Genomic DNA, 24753 nt, shown 5'->3' with positions numbered 1-24753 from the left:
TACTACCGATTGTAAAGAGACCGGGAGAGGGAGACGGAAAAGCCTACCGCTTCATCACTGACCTGCGGCAGATAAACAAAATTGTTGTGCCACAATACCCAGTAGTTTCCGACATCACAACAATTTTGACTTTAATCCCCTCCACTGCCACCACCTTCACTGTAATTGACCTCAAGAATACGTTCTTTTCAATACCTATACACAAGGGCAGCCGCTATCTATTTGGATTCACCCTAAATTATCGTTCGTACAGATTTTGCAGAGCACCCCAGGGGCACACTGAGAGCCCAAGCATCAATAGCCAGGCGCTTAAAAGACAGTCTGACACCATAACAATAGCCGTCACAGCCACCATCAAATTACTCCATTTTCTTGCTGAGAATGGTCACAAGGCCTCCCAAAAGAAATTGCAGTTCTGTAAATCACAAGTGACCTATTTGGGTCACCTTTTATCAAAAGAAGGGAGGAAACTCAAGCCGGACAGGATCCAGACAATTCTACACACCCCTGTCCCCAAAAAACAGAAGCAAGTCCGCTCTTTGATAGGTCTCACCTCGTTTTGCCGACAGTGGTTACCGAACTTTAGCCTCATTGTCAAACCCCTTCTCTCCCTCCTAGCTAAAGACATCCCCTCACCTCTCCCCTGAATGACAATCAGCCTTTAAAGAACTACGCAATTCCCTTTGTTCAGCGCCTGTCCTAGGAACCCCAGATTACTCTAAACCATTCTTCCTCTACACGCACGAGAGGGAGGGATGTGCATTGTCTGTCATAAAACAATCCATTGGGCACAAACAACACCCTTGTGCATATTTCTCTGCCACCCTCGATCCAGTAGCCAGAGCACTGCCAGCGTGCTTACGCGCTGTGGCAGCTGCAGTAGTATCAATACGCCAGAGCGAAGGATTAGTGCTCTCTAATCCAGTCACGGTTTTAGTACCTCATGCAGTCGACACACTACTAAACCAGACCAAAACCAAACACTTGACTAGCGCCCGACTGACAGGATATGAGTTGACCCTGCTAGCACCGCACATTGCCCTAAAGCGATACTCCACCCTCAATCCAGCCACACTGTTACCCCTACCCGAAAATGATCCTAGCGTGACTCCACTACACAACTGTGTGACACTAACCGATGAACAGAAATGTGGAGTAGATCTTACAGACACCGCCTTTCTATAACCAGATGGAGAACTATGGGTGGATGGTTTGTGCATCAAACTCCCAGACGGCACCACCTCAGCTGCATACGCTGCCACCACAGCCCGAACCGTTCTAGAAACAGCCCGTATTGCCCAACGTTCAGCCCAGGCTGCAGAACTCATTGCCCTTACACGAGCATTTATTTTAGCAACTTGCACGACAGTTAACATATACACCGACAGCCAATATGCCTTCGGGGTGGTTCACCATTTTGGGATCTTATGGAAAGAAAGAGGTTCCTGACTTCACACGGTACACCCATCCTGCATGGAGATTTAGTCTCCGCCTTGACCCAAGCAGTCCTCCTCCCCAAGAAGTTAGCAGTGATAAAATGGCAAGCACATAGGAAAGTGACTGATCTCATTGGACAGGGAAATGCGCTAGCAGACGTTACTGCCCGAGCCACGGCAGAAGACAGAACTACGACGTGAATGTATGTGACCAGGTCACAAGCAGAACAATGGACTGACGCTAGGACCACTGTAAGGGATATACAGACTACAGGCACTCAAGACGAATTGACCGAGTGGGAAAGGGTGGGACTAAAAGACGAGGAAGATTGCTGGAGAACTAAAGACGGGACTAAATGGCTGTTACCCAATGCCTATCTCATCCCCATATTGACCATGGCACATCTGCCAGCACACATAGGCTCCACCCCCATGATTAAACTAATCACCAGAGTATGGCATAATGTCAAGATAACAGAATCTTCAAAACGCCAGGTACAACAATGTATAGTCTGCCTACAACACAACCCAGGGAAGGGGACAGTAGTGCCACGGGGAGGGTTTGGAGTCCCTGACCACCCCTTTGAAATCCTTCAAATGGATTACATCCAACTAGAGAGATGCCATGGTCTAAAATATGTCCTCGTGGTTGTCTGTTAACAATAGGAGATTTCAATAAATAAGGTTGATCTGGCAGCTGAAGAAAAGCAGAGATGGCTGCAAGATATCCTTTAAGAGTGCCCAAGGCAGAACCCTGCTGAGCCAGAGGAAATATATACAAGAGAACCTCTGAAAGAGGAGCAGAAAGGGGATAAATAGCCTTTACGAGCAAAACTGCTGACATTGCACGTTCTCTTTGGAGGCAAACCGATCTAACCAAGTTTCTCCCCATCGCTGAAAGAGACCAGGCCGGGAAACAAGCACACTGGGACCGGTTTCTGGCTAATCAGCCGGGCTAGCTTGAATCCAGTGGCAAAGTGAGCAAGGGACCCACGCCTGGGCATACCCTGCCAACTTAGGGCGAACAAACCGATTCCAAAGGGGATGATGGACGGACTGTTGAACATAGCAAGCACTCACCCCCAGTCAACTGATCTGGGTTTAATCCATCATCATTCTTTACTTCACTCCGCCATCCCAATTCAGACATGGCCATATCCAAATCAGTCTGACCACATGGGAACAGTCCAGCCCGAACTGCCAAGCCATGTCTTCCCTGGACTGGAAACAAGCTTCCTGGGACAAGTTTCTGGCTAATCAGCCGTCATCAGCCAGGTTAGCTTGAATCCAGTGTCAAAGTGAGCAAGGGACCCACATCTGAGCATACCCTGCCAACTTAAGGCGAACAAAGCAATACCAAAGAAGATGATGGACGAGAACCCGAAACCGGTCCTAGGATGCTTGTTTCCAGTCCAGGGAGAACCTGGCTTGGCAGTTTGGGCTGAACTGTTCCCATGATTTCAAAAAACACAGTTGATGGACAGAATGTAGAACAATGTCATACATTCACCCCAGTACAAGGATCTGGGCCTAAATCCATCGTTTTTTTGCACTCCACACCACCCTGGGTTAGACACTGGCTATATGCAAATCACCTCTGACCCTGTGCCTCATGGGAACAGTCCAGTCCGAACTACCAAGCCATGTCTTTCCCAGACCGGAATCAAGCATCCAAGGACCGGTTTCTGGCTATCAGCCTTCATCAGCCAGGATAGCTTGACTCCAGTGGTGTGGAGAGCCTGGGACTCACGTCTGAGCATACCCAGCCCACTCGGGGTGAAAATTGCAAAAGACACAGTTGATGGACAGAATGTAGAACAATGTCATACATTCACCCCAGTACAAGGCTCTGGGCCTAAATCCATCGTTTTTTTGCACTCCACACCACCCTGGGTTAGATACTGGCTATATGCAAATCAGCTCTGACCCTGTGCCTCATGGGAACAGTCCAGTCCGAACTACCAAGCCATGTCTTTCCCAGACCGGAATGGAGCATCCAAGGACCGGTTTCTGGCTATCATCCTTCATCAGCCAGGATAGCTTGACTCCAGTGGTGTGGAGAGCCTGGGACTCACGTCTGAGCATACCCAGCCACTCGGGGTGAAAATTGCAAAAAACACAGTTGATGGACAAAATGTAGAACAATGTCATACATTCACCCCAGTACAAGGATCTGGGCCTAAATCCATTGTTTTTTTGCACTCCACACCACCCTGGGTTAGACACTGGCTATATGCAAATCAGCTCTGACCCTGTGCCTCATGGGAACAGTCCAGTCCGAACTACCAAGCCATGTCTTTCCCAGACCGGAATCAAGCATCCAAGGACCGGTTTCTGGCTATCAGCCTTCATCAGCCAGGATTGCTTGACTCCAGTGGTGTGGAGAGCCTGGGATTCACGTCTGAGCATACCCAGCCCACTCGGGATGAAAATTGCAAAAAACACAGTTGATGGACAGAATGTAGAACAATGTCATACATTCACCCCAGTACAAGGATCTGGGCCTAAATCCATCGTTTTTTTGGCACTCTACACCACCCTGGGTTAGACACTGGCTATCATCCATCATCCCCTTTTGTATCGCTTTGTTCACCCTAAGTGTGGCAGGGTATGCTCAGACGTGAGTCCCTTGCTCACTTGGCCACTGGATTCAAGATAGCCTGGCTGATGAGGATTATGAATCCGAAACCGGTCCCAGGATGTTTGTTTCCGGTCCATGGAAGACATGGTTTGGCAGTTCGGGCTGGACTATTCCCATGAGGCACAGGGTCAGACTGATTTGCATATAGCCATGTCTGAAATGGGGTGGCTGAGTGGGCTAAAGAATGGTGATGGATTAAACCCAGATCAGTTGACTGGGGGCGAGTGTTTGATTTGCTCAAACGCTCCGTCCATCATCCCCTTTTGTATCGCTTTGTTCGCTCTAAGTGTGGCAGGGTATGCTCAGACGTGAGTCCTTTGCTCACTTGGCCACTGGATTCAAGATAGCCTGGCTGATGAGGATTATGAATCCGAAACCGGTCCCAGGATGCTTGTTTCCGGTCCATGGAAGACATGGTTTGGCAGTTCGGGCTGGACTGTTCCCATGAGGCACAGGGTCAGACTGATTTGCATATAGCCATGTCTGAAATGGGGTGGCTGAGTGGGCTAAAGAATGGTGATGGATTAAACCCAGATCAGTTGACCTGGGGGTGAGTGTTTGATTTGCTCAAACGCTCCGTCCATCATCCCCTTTTGTATCACTTTGTTCGCCCTAAGTGTGGCAGGGTATGCTCAGACGTGAGTCTCTTGCTCACTTGGCCACTGGATTCAAGATAGCCTGGCTGATGAGGATTATGAATCCGAAACCGGTCCCAGGATGCTTGTTTCCGGTCCATGGAAGACATGGTTTGGCAGTTCGGGCTGGACTGTTCCCATGAGGCACAGGGTCCGACTGATTTGCATATAGCCATGTCTGAAATGGGGTGGCTGAGTGGGCTAAAGAATGGTGATGGATTAAACCTAGATCAGTTGACCTGGGGGGTGAGTGTTTGATTTGCTCAAACGCTCCGTCCATCATCCCCTTTTGTATCGCTTTGTTCGCCCTAAGTGTGGCAGGGTATGCTCAGACGTGAGTCCCTTGCTCACTTGGCCACTGGATTCAAGATAGCCTGGCTGATGAGGATTATGAATCCGAAACCGGTCCCAGGATGCTTGTTTCCGGTCCATGGAAGACATGGTTTGGCAGTTCGGGCTGGACTGTTCCCATGAGGCACAGGGTCAGACTGATTTGCATATAGCCATGTCTTAAATGGGGTGGCTGAGTGGGCTAAAGAATGGTGATGGATTAAACCCAGATCAGTTGACTGGGGGTGAGTGTTTGATTTGCTCAAACGCTCCGTCCATCATCCCCTTTTGTATCGAACTGTTCCCATGAGGCACAGGGTCAAGACTGATTTGCATATGGCTGGGTTCAAACTGGAATGGCATGGTGAGCAAAAAAACAATGGATTTAGGCACAGATCTCTGTACTGGGGTGGATGTATGAAATTGTTCTGCATTCTGTCCATCAACTGTTGTTTTTGCATTTGTCACCCCGAGTGGTACGGGTATGCCCAGACATGGGTCCCGTGCACTCCATGCCACTGGAATCAAGCTACCTTGGCTGAAGAGGGGTAAAACCCCAAAACCAGTCCTAGGATGCTTGTTTCCAGTCCAGGGAGGACCTGGCTTGGCAGTTCTGGCTGGACTGTTCCCATGAGGCACAGGGTCAAGACTGATTTGCATATGCCTGGGTTAAAACTGGAATGGCAAGCAAAAAAACAATGGATTTAGGCCCAGATCTCTGTACTTGGCTGTATGTATGACATTGTTCTGTATTCTGTCCATCAACTGTGTTTTCATATGTCCATCAAGGAAGACTGGACATCCTCTGAGAAGTCAAAAGTCCTCAACCAGGCGTAGCATCTAACAGCTACCAACGTGGCAATCATTCTGCCCAGTGAGTCAGTGGTATCTAGTCTACACTGTATAGTGAATTTGGCTGCTTCTCTCCCGTCTGCCACTGCTTGGAGAGAACTACCCTGGTCTCCTCTGGGCACTGAGGCAGCACCTGCGTGACTGTATCCCAGATAGTATGGGAGAAGCGCCCCAAGAGGTATGCAGTATTCACAGACTGCAATGCCAAGCTGGAGAAAGAGAACATCTTCTTCCCTAGATGGTCCAACTTCTTGGATTCCCTATCTGGGGGAGCAGAAGGGAAAAGCGCCTTTGATGAAGAAGCTTTGACTGCCAAGCTTTCAGGGGCTGGGTGTTTTGTCAGGAATGCTGGGACACCCAGGGCAGTGGCAGTGGGCAATTGTCCTATCCATAGGAGCCCCTGGGAGGCTTGGACCAGGTGCCCTGAAGGACATACATTCAACAGCAAAAGGGGTTGAGAAGAGGAAGCCGCAGGCTGAAGCACCTCAGTCAGGAGGTTAGTTCTGACTGCCACCATAGGGAGCTCGAGGCTGAGGACCTCAGCTGCCCTCCTCACCACCACAGCATAGAAAGCTCCCTCTTCCGTAGTCCGTAGCCACAGTAGGGGGAGAAAGCAGGTGAATGGTCCAGACCACTGGCATCCCCCAAGTCTTACCCAAGCTCAAGCTGGCCAGTTAAACAGTCCAGCAGCCCCTCCTAGTCCTCTTCCTCACCTTCTGGCCCAAAAAGAACACAAGGAATGAAAACAGGGATGACAGTTCCTTCAGGCTTCAGAATGGACGTCGGTCCGGCTCCGTGTCGACTTGGAGGATGAGGATGGAGTCGGCGCGGACCTGGGGCATAGTCCACGTCGGAAGCATCATCGCCGGGATCAACGTCAGGGAAGATAGATTGAGATTGACCACGTCCATCCGGATCTAGGCCTGGATCCATAGGGACCCTCTGGATCCGCTGGCATCGAAGTCCCAGGGCCCCCGAAAAGACTCCGCGGGACCTGAAGGCACGCTGGCGGAGCCAGGCTGTCCAAATATGATGTACAAGGCTTCATAGAACTTCTGGATTTGGGCAGGAGACACTCTGGCTCCCGGAAAGGGAGGTGCGGAGCAGTCTTGGAAGTAGGCTGTGGAGACGGAACCTTTGAGCAACGACACTCGCGAGCCTGCATTGCGCTGGCCAACCGACGGGGAGAAGTCAAAGAATGCCTGTGCTTCTTTGACTTCTTTTTGTGCTTCCCTGACTTACCCGAGGACTTGGAGTGCGAGGAGTGTGGGCTCTGCATCAGTTTTAGAGACCATTCCCTCGAACGAGAGCAACGTAGAGCCGAACGTCGGCCCTCAAGCAGCTTTCAGGACTGCACCCGCAAAGCATTCAGGTTCATGGCCCGGCACTTACAGCATTACTTCCGGTCATGGTCGCGATCCAGGCACCAAAGGCACACGATGTGTGGATCCGTCACACACATCATCTGGTAGCAGGAACCGCAGGGCTTGAAGACAGTCCTTCGTTAGGACATCCTATACGCACCAGGAGTTGACAACTCAAAAAAGACTTCGACAAAAAGTCAAAAAAAGTTTGCCAAAAAGCTGCTACGGGTAGCTCTCTCCTGATTTGCGCTAGGCTGGCGCAGGAAAAGCAAGAACTGACATCAGGGTGCATGGGCGGTGTCTATGTAGGTTCTGCGACGTCATCCCGATCCCCACGATGCAGACAACGGATGCAGAGCCGACTGATGCCACCTAAAGATGCACAGGGGTACTGCTGAAGAAAAAACCTACAGATCCAGACTGACACCTGGGGGAAATTCTAAGGTAAGAAATCTACAACTAACAGTCTCTATCAGATTTTACTTGTACAAAACAAATGAATTTCAGCAGTTATAGTTACCTGAGCTAACTATACCTTATGCCCCCGCAATTCACTGCTTATGATCTCACATATTACATCATTCATGATGTCAGTGACATCACTAATGACATCACTGACGACATCTCAAATGACATCACTGGGGAGAGGACGTAGTCTAACGGCTAGAGCGGTCAACCTCAAAGCTGGGAAACTTGGTTCTCGGAAAGTGACACTCAACATCCTGTGATTCTGGTCAAATCACTTAATCTCCCTGTGCCTAACAAAATAAATGTGTCCATCTGTAGTGCAACTGGTGCTCATGTAAAGTGTTCTGATATCTTCTGGTCATGTTTGCGCTATACAACGCTCCTGAAAAAAAATAAACTGATGACATCATCCACAGAACCACTCGCACATCCACTCACACCCCCCATAGAACCTCTCATATGGCCACTGACACAACCACTCACATATCCCTTCAGACCCATACCAGTACTCATATACCCACTCACTCCTGCATAGAAGCAGTCACTTACCCACTTTCTCACTCGTACAGCCACTCACACAACCATTCACTCATCGATACAGCCACTCATACAACCAGTCACTCACTCATACAGCCACACACTTAGCCACACACTCACCCACACAGCTACTGACACACCCACTTATTTACCTATATAGTTACTCACATACCCACTCAGCCACACAGCCTCTCAACAGAGCCACACACTCACCCATATAAGCACCCACACTTACATACCCATTCACATATCCATACAAGCACTCACACATCCACTCACTTACTTTACACAGCCACTCACATACTCAAATACACCCACTCACACACCAACTTACTTAACCACCCACTCACACAGCCACTCACTCACCCACACAGCTACTTGCACACTGAGTCACTCCCTCATAGAGTCATTCAGTCACCTATAGTCACTTCACATCCACTTACCCACCCACAGTCACTCACACCGACATTCACTCACACACCAATACCACCGCTCCCACAGCATATCACGCACCCACCCACTTATACATCTATACTTCCACTTAAACACCCATACACACAAGGATATATACAGTCCACAGACACTCACATAATATATGTTAAAAGTATTATCACTGAGTGGTAGTGCACCTAGTATACTAATTTAATTTTAGTAGTAGGTTAGTATGCATGTTTAATACCCGTAAACTCTTGAAAACACTTATACTCACTTGGGGATGTCATCAGTGATGTCATTTGAGATGTCATCAGTGAAATCACTGACCAGGTCATGAGTGATGCAATATGTTAAGTCATAAGGTCATTGCGGGGCGTACGTTATAGTTAGTTCGGGTAACTATAACTGCTGAATTTCACTGGTTTTGTACAAATAAAATCTCAGCCTAACTATAATGTCCCTTTAACCTTTGTTTTTTATATATATACATACACACACACACACATCTATACTAATATAATAAAGAGAGAGCCCAAACCTTTGAGGTGGGTAATCTCAGGAACCACAGCACCAATCACATTACCCAATACAGCATTGGAAAGGACAGTTGCAACAGATGGACATAGGCTATACAGCTGGCCACCATATACATTCAAAGGGTAAAAGAACCTTAGGGGCAAAGTAGTCCCTTGTGGGCGTGGGCCTTCTGCTCGGGGCGTTCTTCTGGGGGCGTGTGCGTTGTGGTGGGGGCGTGGCCATACAGCGATAGGCGCGGCGTTCGCTACGTGTTAGTACTTCCTTGTGGCCGTGTGCGTTGTGCTGGGGGCGGAAATCAGGTAAAACAAGCGTTTGCAGGGCTCCGTTGTGGGCATGTGGGGGCGTGACCAACGCTACGTGTTAGTACTTCCTTGTGGCCGTGTGCGTTGAGCTGGGGGTGGAAATCTGGGTGCGGAAATCAGGTAAAACAAGTGTGTGCGTTGTTCTGGGGGCGGAAATCTGGGGGCGGAAATCAGGTAAAACAAGCGTTTACAGGGCTCCGTTGTGGGCATGTGGGGGCGCGGCCATACAGCCATCGGCGCGGCATTCAACGGGCATTCGGCAAAAAGGGGGTGCGGAAATCCTGCAAAACAAGCGTTCACAGGACTCTGTTGTGGCCGTCTGTATACCCGGACAAAGTCGGGACGGGCTGCTAGTATATATATATATATATATATAAATCTACACAATGAAATCTGCATGCAAAATAATGCACTGCTTTACCTTTAGTCACTGTTGCAAGTGCAGGATGTGGAACCAAGGTGCAGGTGGTGGACTCAGTTGGAGCAGCTGGCAGTTTACATGTTGACCCAGAGTGCAACACTGAGAAAGAAAGAAATACACATGTAACACAAGACTAACAGTTCATCTGGTTTAATATTCTGTTTTTATAAAGAGGTGCAAGGAAGAGGTAATTGTTTCAACAATACTCTACCATTATATAAAGATAGATAAGCATTCTTAAATGAGAATGGTACTTCATACACACATACTCTTCGAAACCAGTTAGAGCTTCTCTCTAAGCAAGACTTTCTACAATGATACTTTCTGGCAGAGGCCTGATTTGAATGTTTGTTCCATCTGCAAATTCATGGAGATGTCGGAGAAAAGGGGTGCTATATATCCACAGATGGAAACATTTCCAGAAGGTAACAATTTCCGCACATTTATCAGCAATCAGAATTGTCTCTGTTCCAGCCATCTATTGTCATATTTTCACACTTCCAATACCAAACATTTTGAAGCAAAAGAGACAACCTTTTTGTTTGTTTAACTATAGAGATTTTTTTAATTAGGTATCAGCTACAGTACACAGAATAATCTTGCATATTGCACTGCACCGTGCTTATATTGAGGCTAAGTGATCAACACTGCTCCTCCCACAAGAGTTACATTAGGAAAGGTAAGCTCATTTGTTCTTACTTTACTTACTTCTTTACTGGTATTTGTCCCCACTTAAATTGAACATGGCTGGGCTTCTACCTCACTCTAAGTGCTGGAAATGTGTGGAAATGTGCTCAGAATGGGCACGACTTTCTTCATACACTGTGAAATTGCACTGCCCTGGAGCCATATTGGGCAGTTGTGTGGCAAATAATAGACACTGTTGGTTAGCTTTGAACACCCTCGTCTGCTCATTTAGTTCTCTTGCATCAAGACACCTTGGATGTGACAGGACTCTCTCAGCTAGCTTTCGACTTCCCTGATGGCTGCAAAGGTTTGCCTATCAAGACACTGGAGGAGACCTACAGTACCCATTGTTGATGATTATTGGAACTACTGAAGATTGCATCCTTTTAACGCACTATATACATTGTCAAAGACAAGAAGGATGTTTTTCAACGGACATGAGAACCTCTCTGGAATATATCTGGCACTGGTGGGAGACCACGACCGATTACAACACTCCATGCTATTACACTGTCTTGCCCCTTTCCCCTTTGACGCAGGAATGCAGCCCAGATAGCAAACTGCAAATGGGTGCACAAAGTGAGGGCCAGGACTTTCTACAGGCTGAGTTTTGAGCAATATGTGTATCCTTTACATTTAAACACAGATGTCGTATTAGGAGAAACTTTAGTATGTAGGTTACTGTAATGTGTTACTTGCTTTTGACTGTTATCTTGGATGCAGTTACTGATGGGTACTTGACCTGCATCATTTGCTGTCTTACTAAAAACCCAAATAAAAAAATGCTGATAAAAAGAAATCACCCGTAGAAATGAATTTATGTCCCTCTCCCCATGCCTGCATATTCCCTTTTTTTCTGAACAGTATATTGAGAGGCTGCACGATGATGTCAAAAGCTTGTGTACATATTACCAAAATAAGGAGAAAGGGGTGCTTATGCAGGAGCCTGTGTATCAGGTAAGAAAGAGACCTCTACCATACACTCTCTGTTCTGGCACAACCAATACAGTTGTATACACCCGGACATGTTTAGCTTCAAGCAGGCAAGACCAGGATGGAAGACACTTCTCATTCATCCATAGGCAACACATTGCAGAGCTCAGTCAATAGCTCCGTGTCCCTAAGCAGTAGTAGCTGCCGTCGCCCAGGTGGAATGGGCGCGAAGCCCCACTGGAGGCTCTTTCTTAACCAAAGAATAGCAGGCTTTGATGCACAGAACGACCCACCTGTAGATGGTCCGTTTGCGCACAGCTCAACCTTTCTTAGTGCCCAAGTAACCAACAAAGAGCTGGTCGTCCACCCGGAATTTTTTGGTGTGATCCAACTAGAAAGAAAGTGCACTTATTGAATCCAGATGGTGGAGCCTCTATTCCTCTTTCGAAGGAGGCGGAAAGAAGGTAGGCAAAGTGATGGTTTGGAAAATGTGGAAAGAAGTAACCACCTGGGAAAGAAAGGAAGGTCTAGTTCTAAAGACAACTGTGTCCGGATGGACAGCCAGAATGGGAGGCTTGGAAGACAGAGCTTGCAGCTAACTCACCCTGCGTGCAGAGGTGATGGCCACCAGAAAAGCAGTTTTCAAAGTGAGAAGTCTGAGAGGACAGTAATGCAGTGGCTCAAAGGGGGCGCACATAAGATGTCAGAACTAAGTTCAAGTCCCACTGGGTCATTACGAAGGGAACAGGAGGAAAAAGATGAGTAATGCCCTTAAGAAATCTATTTACAACAGGGGACTTGAAAAGAGAAGGCTGATAAGGGAGCCTGAGGAAGGCTGAAATGGCCAAGTGGTAGCCCTTAAGAGTGCCCAGCGCAGAGCCTTGATGGGCCAAAGAAAGGAGGAAACAGAGAACCTCAGAAAGAGGGGCAGAAAGGGGATCCACAGCCATTGCTGTGCACCATGCCACACATTTATTCCATCTGCAGGTGTATACCGTCTTAGTGGAGGGACGCCTGGCTGCCAAGATTACATCCAGACTTCGGGAGGCAGGTCAAACGACATCAACTGACGCTGCTCAATCTCCACGCAAGGAGGTGGAGGCTGGACAGGTTCAGGTGGAGGACCGCCCCCTGCTGCAGCAACAGAAGATCCTACCGAAGAGGCAGACGGATCGGAGGATCTATGGCCGTTTTGAGCAGCTTGGCATACCAGACTCTTCATGCCCAATCCAGAGCCACAAGAATGACTTGGGCCCAGTCGCGCTTGTTCTTCTTCAGCACTAGACATTTAGAAGACTGCAACTAAACTTGCGACGAAAACCGTCGCCTAGCGAGTGCCGCCTTGGAAATTCCAACACGCAGATTTGCTGACAGTGCGTGTTCTCTTCAGTGGCGAATAGATCTAACCAAGGATCTCCCCACTGCTGAAAGAGATCTTGCACCACCTCCGAGTGAATACACCATTCGTGATCCATCATGCACCTGCGGCTGAGTTCATCTGCCCTGGCGTTCAGTGAACCTGCCAGGTGTTGAACCACCAGGGATATGCCCTGATGTTACAGCCATGTCCAGAGGCGGAGGCCTCTTGGCATAGGGTCCACGACCCTAACCCGCCTTGTTTGTTACAGTACAACATGGCGGTGGGGTTGTCCATGAACACCTACACTTCTCTTACCCGGACAGTGTAAGGAATGCTTTGAGTGCAAGACGGATCGCCCAAAGCTCCAGAAGGTTGATGTGGAGCCCGGACTCCCCCGGAGACAAAAGACTTCTGATCTATGCCTCTCCCACGTGGCCGCCTCATCCCAGAAGGGATGCGTTTGTCACCACTGTGTGTTCTGGTTGAGGTAGGGAAGAGGGATCTGCTGTTGACCCAAAATTGGTTTGTGAGCCACCATTGCAACTGTCATTCAGTGCCCTCCGAGATCTGACGCAATTGGACAGATTCCCCCGATGCTGCGCCCACTGGAACTTCAGGTCCTACTGCAGAGCCTGCTTATGCCACCTGGCATGATTGATCAGCAGGATGCAGGAGGCCATGAGGCCCAGCAGCCTCAGGGTCATCCTGACCAAAATCCAGGATAGGGGCTGAAAGATCGGAATCATAGCCCGAATATCCCGGACTTGCTGTTCGGGAGGATAAACCCGAAACTGTGTCATGTCCAGAATCGCTCAGATCAAGAGGAGCTCCTGAGAAGGGGTCAGGTGTGACTTCGGTATGTTGATGGAGATCCCAGCGAATGCAAGAGGTCAGCTATAGTCTGGAGGTGTAAGACGACAGCCTGGGGTGAGCCCGCCTTCAACAGCCAGTCGCCAAGATAGGGGAAGACTGGAACCCCTGATCTGCGCAGATGAGCTGCGACCACCGCCATCACTTTCGTGAACACCCGAGGGGCGTTTGTAAGGCCAAAGAGGAGCACGGTATACTGAAAGGTAGTGCCGGTCGGCTGGCAGGACGGGAATGTGAAAGTAAGCGTCCTGCAAGTCCAACGCTACCATCCAGTCTCCAGGGTCTAGGGCAGACAAAACCTGAGCGAGAGTCAACATCTTGAACTTCTCCTTCCGGAGGAAAAGGTTGACGTTCCTGAGATCCAAGATAGGACGCAGGCCTTTGTCCTTCTTAGGTACCAGAAAGTAGTGGGAATGGCAACCACAACCTACTTCTGGGGTAGGAACGTGCTGGATGGCACCCTTGGCCAAGAGTGCCGAAACTTCCTGTTGGAGAAGGGCCAGGTGATCCTCCGACATGCGATGGTACTGAGGATGCATGGAGGGATGAGTAGTCTCGAAAGGGAGGGAGTAGCCCCTTCGGAGTATTTTCAAAACCCACCTGTCTGACATGATGGTGCGCCAGTAGGGAAGGTGATAGCGGTTCATGCCACCCACTGGCGTTTGGTGGCCCTGAAAGGTTGGACTATGAGGGTTTGGAGGCTGCTGCAGAGGGGGCTGTGGTGGACTGGCCTGCCCGCTGGCCCCCAGAACCATACCGGTGGTTCCCACGTCCCCGGCTGCGCTGGGGCAGAACAGCTTGCGCCGGACTGTGGCTCTGGAGGGGACATAGAGGGGCATCCCTTCCATAGCCACAAAAAGGGCGGAAGGCAGACTGCGTAGGGCGGGTGGTGGAGAGGCCCAAGGACCTGGCTGTACCCAGAAAGTCCATAAAGTGCTCTAGCACGTTGTCTGCCTTGTCGCCGAAAAGGCGACGCCCATCAAAGGGCATGTCCATAAGGGTGGATTAGACATCCCTGGAAAAACCAGTCGAACGCAACCAGGCGTAGCATCGAAGGGCTACGGACATGGAAATCGTCATGCCAAGTGCGTCCGCGGTATCCAGCCCATAGCGGATGGTAAACTTTGCTGCATCTCTCCACTCAGCAACTGCACAGGAGAATATTGTACGGGCACTGAGGCAGTACCTGCGCCACCTTATCCCACACAGAGTGGGTGTAACGGCCCAACAGGCATGCAGTGTTTACCGACCACAGTCCCAAGCTGCCGGAAGAAAACATTTTCTTCCCAAGGTGGTCCAGCTTTTTGGATTCCTATCCTGGTGATGTGGTAGGGAAGGTGCCTTTAGAAGTGGAGGCTTGAACCACCAAGATCTCAGGGGTGGGGTGTTGGGAGAGGAAAGTGGGGTCGCCCGGGGCCGGGCGGTGGTGTTGGGCATTCATCCTGTCCACTGGAGCCCCTGTGTTTTGGACCTGGACCAGGTGCCCAAACGGATGTCAGTGAGGGCTTCATTATACCTCAGCAGGGGCTCCGAAGAGCTCACTGCCGCTTAAAGGACCTCCAAAAGCCCTGACCTGCATCCTCTTCAATGTGCGCTCCCTACACAGACATGCCATAGAGATCTGGGACCTGATCGACACCCTCTCGCCAGACGTCGCCTTCTTCACGGAAACCTGGACAAACGCCACCTCTGGCCCGACATCGCTACCGCCATCCCTGACAGATACAAGATCCAGAGAAAGGACCGCCCCCCACCGCCCAGGAGGAGGACTCACCATTGCACAAAGACCTCCCTCTGTCTCTCCACCTCCAGCACGAGCGACCCTCACTCCAACACAGAACACCTCCACTTCCAGATCCAGACCAGCCCCAGGACGACGCTACGTGGCACCCTTGCCTACAGACCCCGGGACCTCACACCCAGTCCCCAACAACCATCGCCAACCTCGTCGCACCCCATGCCATCACCTCCACAGACTACATCCTACTCAGAGACCTGAACTTCCACCTCGACAACTGCAGCGACCCCGACTCCACCACCCTCCTTGACAACCTCTCCATCCTCAGACTGAAGCAGCTCGTCACCACCCCCACGCACAGAGAAGGACACACACTCGACCCCATTTTCGTAGGAGGGACGAACATCCGCTTCAGCCACACCACGCAGCCCCTCTGGATGGACCACCACTGCGTACACTTCACCTTCAATACCACCACTGCACCCAAACCTGCCCCTCGCCCACCACGAAGGGACTGGAGCAAGATCACAGAGGAACACATTAACAACGTCCTACTCCGAGATCCCCCAGCGCCACAACCGTCCCCTAATAGTTGCATGAACATTTTGACTGTTAGGTCCTGGTTGTTTTGAAACTGTACTGATAAAGTTTGAAAGTTTTAAACTCTGGTTGCATTGGGAGAGGCTGTGTGAGTCTTTAGCGTTGCTCCCAGATATGGTTGCAGTTGTGAGGGCTAAAGATGGGACTTTAGTGCATTGACAGTAAATCACCACTGATAGAGAAGGTTTATAGTAGCTTGAGTGTTTTGAATACTTTTGCTAAGTGTTGGCTTTGATGAGCCAAACATCCAGATATGGGAAGACATGAATTTGTTATTTTCTTAGATGAGCTGCTACTACTGCTAGACATTTTTTGAATACTCTGGGTGCAGCAGTCACTATGGGAGTACTTTGAATTGATAGTGATGTCCTGCTATTACAAATCTGAGATATTTGCGATGTGCTGGGTGGATAGGAATATGGAAGCATGCGTCCTTTAAGTCTAGTGTGGACATAAAGTCACATTGTTGTAGAAGTGGAAGCACATGTTGAAGGGTAGCTATAAGGAAGTGTTCTGACAGTATGTATAGGTTTAACGTTCTGAGATCTAAAATTGGTTGTAGAGACCCATCCTTCTTGGGGATTAGGAAGTAAAGAAAGTAAACTCCTGATCCTTGGTGTTGTAATGGAACTGGTTCAAGAGCTCCTTTTGTTAGAAGAGCTTGTACTTCTTCTTTGAGGAGCTGTTGGTGTTGTAGCTAGAGTGTGTGAGTATGAGGTGGAATATTGGGAGGATTGTTGGTAAGCTCCAGGCAATAACCATGTTGGATAAAGTCTAATACCCATTTGTCTGATGTTATTGACTGCTAAATGGGAAAGAATTGTTGTAGTCTTCCCCCAACAGGTGTAAAATGGTCAGGGGGAATTGTAGGCAAATCACTCTTTGTAGGAAGATGGAGAGGTACATGTTGGTGTGCCTTTACCTCTGCCTTTGAAATTGTTTACTCTGTACCTACCTTTATAGAAACTTCTTGTTGGCAAGGGTTGTGTGTTTGACCTGTATGAGGACACATTGTGATCTGAGGAATTACCTTTGGATCCTCCTCTATAAACTGAGCGGCAAAAGGAGCATCAATTGGATGGTGACTGAAGGGCTCCCATTGATCTAACCACTTCTGTGTCCTTTTTCATTTTCTCAGGTGACTCATCTACTTGAGGTTAGAACAACATTCTGTTTGTCAAAAGGAGAACTAAGAATAGTTTACTGAACCTCAGGTTTAAACCCAGGGATTCTCAGCCATGCATGCCTTCTAAGAAAAATGCTGTTTTTCATACCCCTTGCTGCAGAATCAGCAGCATCTAGTCTACATCTAGATGATAGAAGGATTAGATATTAATTTCCCATCCTACACTAATTCTTGTCCTTTTTTCTTGTGTTCTTCTGGGAGATATTGGAGTAACTCCATTTCATCCCAGTGGGCCCTGTCATATCTTGCTAATAGGCCTTGTGTGTTGGCTATATGCCAATGGTCAACTGTCCTCTAATACAAATTGGATCAGTTGGAGGAGGTTTGTATTTCTTGTCAACCCTGGGTGTTAAAATACGAGCCTGTACAGGTTCTTTAAAAATGTCATCAGCATGACGAATCATGCGTTTTACCATCAAGTTCTTAAAGTTTAAAATTAAAAATTCACCTCTAAGGATTCCTTATGTAATGTGATCCCATGGTATGATGCTGCTCTGGAAATGAACTCCTGGTATGCTGTGTTGTCATCAGGAGGGGCTGTCTTTTTAGGGTATAAGGCAGGATCAATGTTATTATCATTCCATGGATCCATTGGTGGTGGACTATCATCACCCCTAAAATCATCAGGCTGTGTGTGTAGAGAACCCTGTGATGTAATGTCTAAAGGGTTTGAGCCTGGTGGTGGTGAAGATGGTGGAGGGGTTTGAGGAACAAGGTGGAGAGGGTTTGTAGCCATGTCTTTTTTCTTCTTTAGAGGAATTTTGTAACTTATCTCCTCTGGAGGAATGTTCCTTTTGGGAGGTGTGAACTGTTTAGCTAGTATGTATCCAGTGTCTGGATTAATGTAGATTTTCTTCTGCTTAGGATCCAGTTTTTCCTCATAATCTCCAGGATCCGTCCTGGAGGCTTTTGATGAGCATCCTTTTGTTTTCGGCGCTGACATTTTGGTGCCTAGCTGGACCTGTCCTTTTTAGGTCTCGGCCTGTGTAGGTTGCGCTTGCGCAGTCTCGCCGGCGAGATCTTATGTTTTTCAGAGTGGGGTTTGCACTGTTGTGTACCGGTGTGTCGGTGTCTGTCTCTCTCGATCTCATTAAAATGGGAACCTCCTCTGATCCTTGCGGTTTTGTTTCTCTCCCCAGGGTCCCAGCCGAGAATTCGCCCCTCGCTAGGTATCGGGATCCCTCTGGATGCACTCAGCCCTGCGCCTCTGCACCTTTCATTGGACCTCTCATGCCTTTCTGTGCATCCCACGCTGTATTTTCACGAGTGCCTGTTGTCGCCCTGGCTCGCAGCGTCTTTTTTTTTTTTTTAAATGGCGGCCCCCTGTGCAGTTGCGGTTTCGCTTTCCACCCTGGCCCTGACCCTGGCCAGAGCACCCTGACCCTGGCCACTCCAGCATCCTGCGAGCTTGCGACGGCTTTGAAAAAGCGCTCAGGAGGTGGGGGGCCCGGGGACGGGCACCCGACTGGCGAGAGGGGCTTTGGAGAGGTGTCAGAGACAGACAAGGCTTTAACTATAAAGTGTCCTCGGATGCGCGTCTGGATAGCTTTGGGATGAAGTCAGCGGGGGTCGGATCCCATAGGGAGGGGCCCCTCCACACGCGTATGTTACAGCAGCTGCCTCCCCCCCTCTTGCAGGGCTGGGAATGCGGCGGGTTAAAGGGAGGCGGCCAGTTGAAGGGTTAATCAAATGTTCATACGGAGGCATCTCTTTGATGCCCGGCCAGGCACTGTTGTTCCAGGTACACTTTCTTTTCCGTTCTCTCCTTCGCCAGCTTTCTCCCTGCTGTCATCACCGGGCTGTGTGCCAGGGGGGCTGGCAGTGTGCCAGCTGCCAACTATGGTGCTGGCTCGGGGTCTTGCATGCCAAGGTGTGCGCTCTGAGCCCTGTGAGCTGCCTGCAATGAGGCCCCTCCAGCCCTTTGGCAATGCCTCCCTGGTGCAACTATGGTGCCTACTGCAGGGCCTAACGCCCCGATAGCTGCCTGGCATGGTCTGATGCCATTGCAGGCTCTACCAGCTGCCTGACAATGCCCGATCCCACTCCAGTCCCTGCCAGCTGCCTGCTATGGGTCCCACTCCAGCCCCTGCCAGCTGCCTGCTATGGGTCCCACTCCAGCCCCTGACAGCTTCCTGAGGTGGTGCTTCCCTGAAGCTATGCCCTGGTGCCACCCCAGACTGAGCAGCCCAGCAGAGTGCCCCCCATGCCTTTCCAGGTGCTTACCATGAAGCCCCACTAGCTATGATGCCTTCTTGAGGCCCTTGGTATTGCATGCTATGGCACAAGCTCTGTGCCTTGGGAGCAGCCTGCCAATGGTCACCTTTGGGCCCTGTCAGTGGCTGTCATGGTGCCTACCTGCAGGGACTTTGAGGTGCCCGCTCTGGGGCGAATCGGAGGTCCTGCAGGGAGCCTGCCTTCGTGAGCACTCCAGGGTCTTCCAGGCACCCGACGGGGGCCTGTTCTGGCCCTGTGAGCGGTCTGCTTAGGTGCTTGCTCCAGGCTTTACCCAGTGTTTGCTTAAGGTCCTGTTAACCACCTGCTCTGGGGCCTCTCCCGAAGGGAGCCCTCACCTCTCTTCCTGGAGCGCGAGCACCTCTACAGCTCGGTATCTCTTCTGGGCGCCATATCGTCAGACTCCACCTTGAGCCCTTAAAGCTTTCTTTGGAGGCCTCACCTTGCATCTTTCGCTTGTTCTTGGAGCCATCGCCTCCCCGTTCTCATCCCGCCTCAATTTTAGATTCCACCTTGGAGCTCTCACACTTGCTATCTAATCTGTGTCTCTCTTCAGTTCTCACATTCCACCAGGGGCCTCATATCTCCTCACTGTGTGTGTGTGTGGGGGGGGGGCTCTGTGTGTGTGTGGGGGGCTCTGTGTGTGTGTGGGGGGCTCTGTGTGTGTGGGGCTCTGTGTGTGTGTGTGTGTGTGTGGCTCTCTGCGTGTGTGTGGCTCTCTGTGTGTGAGTGTGTGGCTCTCTATGTGTCTGTGGCTCTCTGTGTGTGTGTGTGTGTGTGTGTGTGTGTGGCTCTCTGTGTGTGTTTGGCTCTCTGTGTGTGTGTGTGGCTCTGTGTGTGATGGTGTGTGTGGCTCTGTGTGTGTGTTTGTGTCTCTGTGTGTGTGTGGTTCTGTGTCCGCTAATACTCTCTACTACTCTCTAATGCTCACCTATTGCCATTGTAAATGACAATACCATTTATTTATGTTTTTAAAAAAGCAAAAAATGAAAAAAATGCCACTTGCAATGCCAATAGCTCTAACTTTAACAAAGCTTAAACCATTGCATTGTAAATGCTTCTTATTCTTTGGAGCCAAAGGTTTCGGTGCGGAAGGTAGTTTTTCTTCAACTCGGTCTCGAGCTGGAAGGCTTGATTGTTTGTTTCAGTGCCGAGCCTAAGCTTGGGCATTAGAAGCAGTGTCTCGTGCCGACCATGGCCAGAAGATAGTGGTGGCCTAGAAACTTTTTGTTTGATGAAAGGAAATTTGAGAGGCAAATAGGGCTTTGTTACTTACAGCACCCTGTACCGCTGGAATGCCTTCAGACTCTAGCCCGATTTCCAGTTCCAAATCCGATTCATGAACAGAGAAGGTCTCCTCCTCTTCCGCTGCCAACGCCTCAGTTTCTTCGTGCTCAGTATCTTCTCGGGGTGTGTTCAATGTTCTGCCGCTGCCGAAGTATGCAAAGCATGTGTATCTATAGCACACATGCCTCGAAAAGTGAGTTGCTTACCTGTAATCCTAGTTCTCTTCCAGGAGAATCCTCATCAAAGTCATAATCACTGAATATTCATGCCTACATGCGTGGATCCCGGAGCACATATTAAATATATTATAGATTTATTTGTACAAAAAATAACAAAATGTAGGTAGTACTTTGCAAGACATATATATACACACACACACACACATATATATAAGCAGCCTATACTTAAGACTAAAAAATGCTGCATTTACATTGTCCTTTAATTTAATGAACCTCCCATCAGACTGAAACAGTTCTGTACACCAGAAAAAGGGAGCATAAGGTGCAACCACAGCCTTTATTGAATTAAAAACAACAAGGAAATGCAAAGGCATTGTTAACCAACAAGCTGGATTCAAAGAATAACAAGTGTATTATTGGCACTATCCCTTTAAGACCTCCTGCATCCCATCATGCCCCAAAGGTGACAATTAGGGCGGCGTGGCCAACTGCAGGGCATGGAGGACATGAGCTAGAAGAGCTCCGTCTCCTACCCTAACACACAGCTAATTATCCTACAAAATACCGGACCGGCAGACCCCTTCTGGTGCCTTCTGGTGTAGCATATGAGTGTTGGAGTATATAAGTGACTGTGAGAGTGAGTGATTGTGAGAGTGGCTGTATGGAAGAGTTGGTGCTTGTGTCAGTGATTGTATAGGAGAGTACGTATGTGTTAGTATCTGTATGAATAAGTGAGGTGGTGAGTGTTAAACTATATAGGTGAGTAAAGGCAGTGTGAACAACTCTTTGGGTGACTGACTAAGTGTATGAGTAACTCTATGGGTGAGTGGCAGTGTGTGTGTTTTTTTATGGGTGTAAGAGTGCATATATCAGTGGCTGTATTGATAATGAACTGCGTGTATGAGTGACTGTGTGGGTGAGTGACGGCATGGATGAGTGACTGGATGTGTGTGTAGACCTATGAATCAGTGAGTGGGTATTGACTAACTGGTATTCGTGTGTCTATGGTTTTGAGAATGGTAGTCTGTATTTCAGAGTGGGTGTATAAAAGGTTATATTAGGGTGTTAGTAGGTGCATCAGATATTAATTGGATGATGTCATCACTGATGTTACTGACCATGTCATGAGTGATGTAATATGTGTGTCATCAGCAATGCGTTGCGGGGGTGCAAGTTATAGTTCGCTCAGCTAACTAGAACGGCTGAATTTATTGGGTTTTGTACAAGTGAAATGTCAGCCTAACTATAACGTCCCTGAAAGCTGTGTTTTTTCCAGTAGATATACATCTATCTATGTGGGTCACTTTATGTTTCCATATGTCAAAGATTTGAATTCGCACGTAAGAGACACTAAGGATTTCTTTTAACAAAAAAAAACAGAATTTACACTGGGGGAAGAACACTGGGTGGTATGCCTTGACGTGGAAAGCCCCTACACATGCATGCAACACAGAGACGCTTTGAAGGCATGCCAGGATTACCTGAAGACTCTAAATATACTCCTTTTGGGTCATAGCATGCTTCTTCAAATAATTGAGATATGTCTTACAGAAAATGTATTTATGTTCAAAGGCATTTGGTATAAGCAGATACAGGGCACTTCCATGGGCACCTGCTTCGCCCCCAGCTATGCCAATTTGATGGTAGGCTGGTGGGAGAAGCAGGTGTTATGGAGTGATGACATGGAACCATGGACAAGGAATGTCAACATTTGGTTGCCGTATATTGATGATATTTTCTTTGTGTGGGAGGGCAAGGAATGTGATCTGTTGATATTTGTAGCCAAGTTAAACAGAAACAACATGAATTTGAGGTTTACTATGCAGCATAGCCAAGAAACTATCGACTTCCACAACCTGAAATTGACAGATGAGGGAGGGAATTTATCCACAGACCTCCATAGAAAAGAAACTGCAGGAAACTTCATACTCCATGCGGCTAGCTGCCACCCCAAAATTTCAGATGGAGTATCCAGTATGAGGAACTCCTCAGAGCGAAACGTAATTGTAGCTCTGAGGCCTCTTACCAAAGAACCAAGAAAGACATGCTAGAGAGGTTTAAAGAAAGGGGGTACTCTACGAAAATGTTACGAAAGGGAACCACCAAAGTGGATAGAATTGAGAGAGTTGAGGCTCTTTTCCAACCATCCAAACCTAAGAAAGGAGCCGACAATAACACAACTCCAATATGATTCATAACCACCTTTAGCACACAAGTGGTAAGCCTCGAACAGATTCTGAGAAAGAGGTGGGATATCCTCACTCAGGATCCACTATTGGTGTAAAAGCTAGGGGGCACACCATCAGTTACATACAGGATAAACCTGTCGCTTAAAGATCTCTTAGTCAACAGCCATCTTAAACCATGCAAAACTAACTGGCTAGATAGGGCTGGAGGGTTCCACAAATGTAGAAAGGGCAAGGCATGCAGTCACAGTGACAATGTCAGAGAAGTGAGACTAGAAAGGACAGGGAAACGATGGAAAATTCTAAGAGCATTTAACAGTGGAATGGACTGCGTAGTGTACGCAATCACCTGTCCATGTGACAAGTGGTATAGCGGATCCACCACCTTTCCGGTTATAAAGCGTATTTTGGAGCACTAGGGAGCTATAACCAATCGAGATATCAGCTAGAGCACGGCAAAACACTTTTACGATGCCCACAACAGTGACTGGACATTAGGAAAATACTTAGGGCCAGACACGGTACCGAAACACCCCAGAGGGGGTAACCCGGTTCAAGCTTTGCGTAGACTCAAGTCATGTTTCAATCTACAAGCAGGAAGCATGTTTCTCATGGGGATGAATAATAATGAAAAGTTACATTAGCATCTTTAAATTGTCTGATCCTACTTAGCCCAACTCTAGAAAGTTCAGGATTTGCTTTGCAATCCTTGTTTTTAACTGCTAAATCCTTTAGCAAATAGTACATTGTATGGGAATCACCTACTGGCATATGCATCAACGTAGGCTTTTGTGATTCCTAAATAGCGATTTTTAAGGAATCGCTATTTAGGAATCGCAAAAGCCTATGCATGTAGGAATCGCTATAAAAATTGCGATTCCTAGACATTCCTTAATTGCTACTCGCAAATTGCTAGTCGCAATTAAGGAATGCTGTCCCATTCATTCCTATGGGCCTACAGGCCCATAGGAATGAATTGGAGATTGCATGAGCAATTTGCGAGTACCAGTAAGTACTCGCAAATTGCTCAAGCAATTTCAAGGGTACAAGGGTATCAAAAGGACACCCTGTTGCACCCCTGAAATTGATCTCTGCACATATGTTGCACGCACACATGCCCTAAGGGCATGTGTGTGCGCAACATGAAACTTTGAAAATGCACAAAAGTTCATTTTTCAAAGTTTTTGCAAATTACCATGAAGTTCAACTTCATGGTAATTTGCTACTCCTATTAGCGAAATCGCTAATTTTTTAACTTTCATGCTTTGCATTTAAGGAATCTCGATTTGGGATTCCTTAAATGCAATCGCAATTTAAGGAATCACAATTTAGAGATTCCTTATATTGCGATCTTTGCATTTGGGATGATGCATCCCAAATGCAAAAATAGCGGTCGCTAAGTGGCAGATTCTGAGAATCTGCCCGTTTGCGACTGGTTTTTGGTTTGATGCATGGGGCCCTTAGTTGCTTTGTCATTTGTTTTTTCTATTTGTTTTAACCTTTTGGTACAACAAATGTGGAATTTGTAATACAGGTT

At 48.4% G+C, this 24753-nt stretch overlaps 1 protein-coding gene across 2 annotated transcripts in view; it reads right to left on the bottom strand.

The window, feature by feature from the left end:
• YEATS2 (YEATS domain containing 2) overlaps positions 1 to 24753 on the bottom strand; it is a 1326518-nt gene that overhangs the window by 515972 nt on the left and 785793 nt on the right. For both annotated transcript variants that reach the window (XM_078665556.1, XM_078665557.1), the window contains exon 22: positions 9959 to 10057. In XM_078665556.1, coding sequence (XP_078521682.1) covers positions 9959 to 10057 — 99 coding nt within the window. The remainder of the gene's footprint in view (positions 1 to 9958; positions 10058 to 24753) is intronic.

Source organism: Lissotriton helveticus, chromosome 11 (genome assembly GCF_964261635.1).
Source record: "Lissotriton helveticus chromosome 11, aLisHel1.1, whole genome shotgun sequence".
Lineage (NCBI taxonomy): Eukaryota > Metazoa > Chordata > Amphibia > Caudata > Salamandridae > Lissotriton > Lissotriton helveticus.
This window is presented reverse-complemented; position numbering and strand designations above follow the sequence as displayed.